Consider the following 4,669-nt stretch of genomic DNA (forward strand, 5'->3'; position numbering starts at 1 on the left):
TATTGTATCATTGTATAATCAAAGGATAAGAAGATCCAAATGTAATAAAATTAATTGTATTAACCTAAAAATAGATGAGTAACTACTAAATTAATACTATTGATTATTAAAGGAATTAAAGTGCATAAGATAAATGCAGAAGATTAATTTGGATGTTACCATGGCAGTTACATTATCTTATGGAAAGATAAACCTTTCTCTGAAGTCAGTAAGATGAAGAACATTACTCCACATTAAACAAATAACTTTATGATTCTTTGTTGTTAACTTTGTTGTTCAGCTATACAATATCTAATGAAAATTAGAAAATCATAAATTGACAATATACACTAATGCCAAGTTCTCTGGAAGAGGTTTGAAAATATTCCACATGCCCAAGTGATGAGTCTTATATAGTGATGTCTTCCTGTTTTTCTTGTTCTTTGTCAGTCACTGTTTTGGCCAGCTGCTGATAGTTTGCATTTCCCTTGTGGTTCTTGGTTTCTTTGTGTTCAGTGTTCCTAGTCTTTTGTTGTTATTTTGCTTGTTTATTAAATGGATTTGCATTTGCATCCTTGCCTTTCTCTGGCAAATGTAAAATGGGTAAACCTACTAAAACAATAATTGTTGTTCGTAAAGTAATCTTGTACCATGCTAATAAAAGGAAGAAGAAAGAAAAAGATAAGAAAAATTATATTTCATTATTTGTTATAAACATCATTAAGTGCATTAAACTTTACATTACTTCAGGGTTTCTAAAACTGGGCTTTAATTAAGGAACTGCTGGAGGTTCATGAGTTGATTATAATAAAATAAATTATATGAATTATATGAAACTGAAAACTTGGGTATAATTTTTAATTGAAAACAGAAATGTATTTTTAATAAAAATATTCACATTTACATGTTTGGATATTTAATACATTTCAGGGCATCTTTTTTCACAATTTTTGTTAAAATATACTGCAATTGGGTGAGCAAAGAAACTCAACCATTGTAGTGATCAGACTGAACTGACTTACCAGAAGAGCTGAATGTCCAGGAAAGAAACTTTATCATGCCATGAAAAACAAGAGCGACGGCAACCATCTCCATTAAGTCCTCAATAGAGGGAGCACTGACACCTGATATAAATGAAATATCAGACTAGCTGAACATTCTGACTGACATAAATACTGTTTTGGAAATGCTAATATAAGATGCACTGACATCTAAAAAATGTTTCCGATGACTCCCTCACAAAGACAATCAAACCTACTGGCAAATCATATAACCTGCCATGAACTAATTGTACAAACAGCATATAAATATCTTTAGTGAAAGATTCAAAGCTTTTCATACACATTTTGCTCTTTAGTTTTCATCAGCAACAAACTTAAATTATTTGTCATCTATATATTATTTTGTCATCTATAACAGTGTAACTCACCGATCTCATTGAGTGTTGCAGAAGCTCGTCGTGTTCCTCCCTCATGTTTGGCTATACAGGTGATGTCTCCACTACGACCGAGTCCCAGCCTTCTGTCCAGCTCCAGACGGCTGCTCTGACTGAAGGTGCCATCAGACGCCTGTCTGTGACCCGTTACACTGCCTTGACCCAGAGAGCGGGACGTCCCATCTGCCCCGCTGAACTCCCAGCTCAGATCCAGAGTGTGAGGAGCGAAACCAGGCGCCTCACACTGGACCACCAGCACCTGCCCAGGAACCAGCAGAGGAAGAGGAGATGGGCAGATGAAGAGAGAAGGAGGCTCTGGAAAGAAAACGTCTTGGCTACGTATCGTAACCCTCGTTCCCTGATGGAGGGAACGGAGACATTGCGTTGAGTGTACAACACTAGGGGTCGCTCTTGGGAGCCCAAACACCTCTCACAGTTTTGAGAAAAGGCCAATGAAATTGGTTGTGCAGATATTGCATAGATGGCCACGCCCCGGACATCCGGGTATAAGTAGGGCAGCGCGTGCTCTGCTCACTCGTTCTGTTCTGAGGAGTCGAAGCGTCTCAACTCAACGTCTCCATTCCCTCCATCAGGGAACGAGGGTTACCATACATAACCGAGACGTTTCCTATCTGACGTACACTCCGAGTTGTGTCAAGTGTACAACACTAGGGGTCCCTATATAAGCACGCCACAACTCGGACTGCATCACGAGTGCTCGGGTGCAGATAGTAACAAGCCAAAGTGTTAACCCTCTGGGGTCTGAGGGTGTTTTGGGGCCCTGGAGAAGTTTTGACATGCCCTGACATTTGTGCTTTTTTCAGTGTCTTAAAAACATATTCATGGCTAAAGTCTGGCTACACTGTAATCAGCACAAACTAGGCTACAATAATATGTAAGCAACATGAATGTACATTTTTGTGTTTTTGAGAAAACAACGTTTATGTGTGGTTAGTGAAAAACTAAAATTTTTAAGTCACTGAAACAAGGCCATGAAAGACATTCAGAACATTAGTTCACAAGACTTTTGAGAACTGGATGTGGTAGGCTAGAGTTTTTTCAACAAAATGATGTGAAAATCATCTCGTTCACTCGTTCAGAGAAAACAATATATTGATGTAAATTTTCTAAGACATGTTTTGTGATCGAAAGGGAATATGCGAAGGAGTGGCAATGACCCATGAATATTTAGCAATTCACACCTGAGAGACAAAGAGCCCTCCCTAACGGCCCATCAATGAGACTTTGACTGTCAGGTAGAAACAATGAGAGATTCAAAGAATGGAGTTTTAGATTGTTTGTATTTTATTAACAACACAGTATCATCAAAATATACATAATGAAGGTCAAATACAATATGCACACTGATCTAACCACAGAGATGTGAACAGACTTTGTGTAGTTTCTGAAAACTGTTTTCTGAATTCTGTTCAACAAGTGAAAAAAGTAAATCATACCTGATATCTCTTAACTCATCATCAGTAGTCAAGGAACTAGAATATGTGTAGTTGAACACCTGATCTTAGTAAAGCGCTCTCAGTTTGAAAGACAGCAGGATTCATCTGTTGTGCAGGTATCAGCTCACTAAAAAACAAACAACATAAGAAAAACATCTGTGAGCATGTTAATATCAGGAGCATCTGTAATATATATATATATATATATATATATATATATATATATAGTGTATGAGTTTGTAGCCACAGACTCGCCGATTTGTACTAACGTAAAAAGGACATTTTATATCTATATATAAGTAATAATTATTGTTTTTCATGTTAAACATCAGAGCAGAGTATTGATAAACATGGTCTAAACATACACTCAATGTAAACACTCATATTACATCATATTGTTATACGATAAATAAATAACTAAATAATATGATCTTTAAGTCATAAACATAAGCATGCTTTGTATGTATTATACAATACAAAAACGTTTTATATTTGGGAAACTATATTATTATTGTTAAGCGTAAGTGTAAACACTGTTACCTTTATATCGCATCGTTTTCTATTGTATAGAACGTTAAAAAAACATCTTGGCGTCGTGAGACAATTTGATACAATGAAATGAAACGTACTTCATGATGTTTCACTTGCTGTAGTCATGAATTGTAGTTTGAAAAAAAGTCTTAACTAGTAAAATGTGTACAAGTTCTGTCACAGTAACACAGTAACAACTAACGCAAGCAGGCTGATAAAAGAAAGACTTACTCATGTAAATATCTCCTCTGCTGGATCGCGCCGTGTTCTTCCTCTGAATTCTTATTCCTCACAGCGCATCTTCTTACAGAAAGGACAAGTAGCCCAGATGAACTTGGAAAAGAAAAGGTCTCGGCGCTTTGTTCACGGTGATGTGGGCGTTACGTTTGTTGCGCGCCCTCACGTGGCGATTACACTATGAAAAGCGAAAGCATCTCTAACACATCAAGACTACCAAAACTCAGAACCTACAGACAGGCATGTCTCAGGGGAAACACAGCACCACAGAGAGTTATAGGTGGAAATTACACACATGGGGCCACATGAGGAGCCACTACATATGGGGCACAAATCCAACCAAGAGTTAGCAAAAGTAACCTTACCTTGTGGGTAAGTGGTGGGTACTGTGGGCATGTATTCAGGCCGGGTTCTCAGAGCAATGTAAGAGTTTACCGGCCCGAATTCCAGGCACGAATGTTGACGGAGACGGCTTAAAGATTTCCCGCTCTTAACACAGGTGTGCGCAGTCAGGGAAGCTGTCTCCATTGAGAGGGCACAGAACCAACTGACTGAAGCTCAACAGATCTTACTGTAGGCCACAGACAGATCAAGAGGGGATGTGGTGCAACCAAGGAGGGTTCAACTTCCGGGCACCTCTAAGGAACCTGATAACAAATTGTGCCCCACCGATCTGCCTTCTACCAAGCCACGGTAGTTGTACATGGACCTTGGGTGTAGAAGCAGAAAGGTGCCTATCCAGGACTCTTTGGAGGAGGGATAGCACAGATTTGATGCCGCAACTCCATGGGTTGTACCCTTAAGAAGAACATCTGCGCCATTTTCAGGACATGCCACTGTCTAGTGGAGGGGGCTCAGTCCTGCATAAGGTGCTTACCACTGCGGGTGGAAGGTTTCTGGGGACTTCCTGGTCGTGTCCAGGGACCATAGAAGGAAGTTCCAGAGATCTGGGCGCGGGTGCCAGATTGTGCCCCTCCCCTGAGGAAGGAGGTTCTTTCTAAGGGGAATGTGTCAGGAAGGAAATGATGGT

At 39.4% G+C, this 4,669-nt stretch overlaps 1 protein-coding gene across 1 annotated transcript; it reads right to left on the reverse strand.

Annotated features, from left to right (window-relative positions):
- Positions 1 to 966: 966 nt before the first annotated feature.
- Positions 967 to 4,460, reverse strand: LOC127157341 (tapasin-like). The gene is made up of 3 exons (XM_051100579.1): positions 4,437 to 4,460; positions 1,409 to 1,772; positions 967 to 1,103 (listed from the first exon to the last, which is right to left on the reverse strand). Exons 1-3 carry the CDS (start codon positions 4,458 to 4,460, stop codon positions 967 to 969), a joined length of 525 nt encoding a protein of 174 aa, XP_050956536.1.
- Positions 4,461 to 4,669: the final 209 nt, after the last annotated feature.

This window comes from Labeo rohita, unplaced genomic scaffold (genome assembly GCF_022985175.1).
Source record: "Labeo rohita strain BAU-BD-2019 unplaced genomic scaffold, IGBB_LRoh.1.0 scaffold_1042, whole genome shotgun sequence".
In the NCBI taxonomy this organism is placed as follows: domain Eukaryota; kingdom Metazoa; phylum Chordata; class Actinopteri; order Cypriniformes; family Cyprinidae; genus Labeo; species Labeo rohita.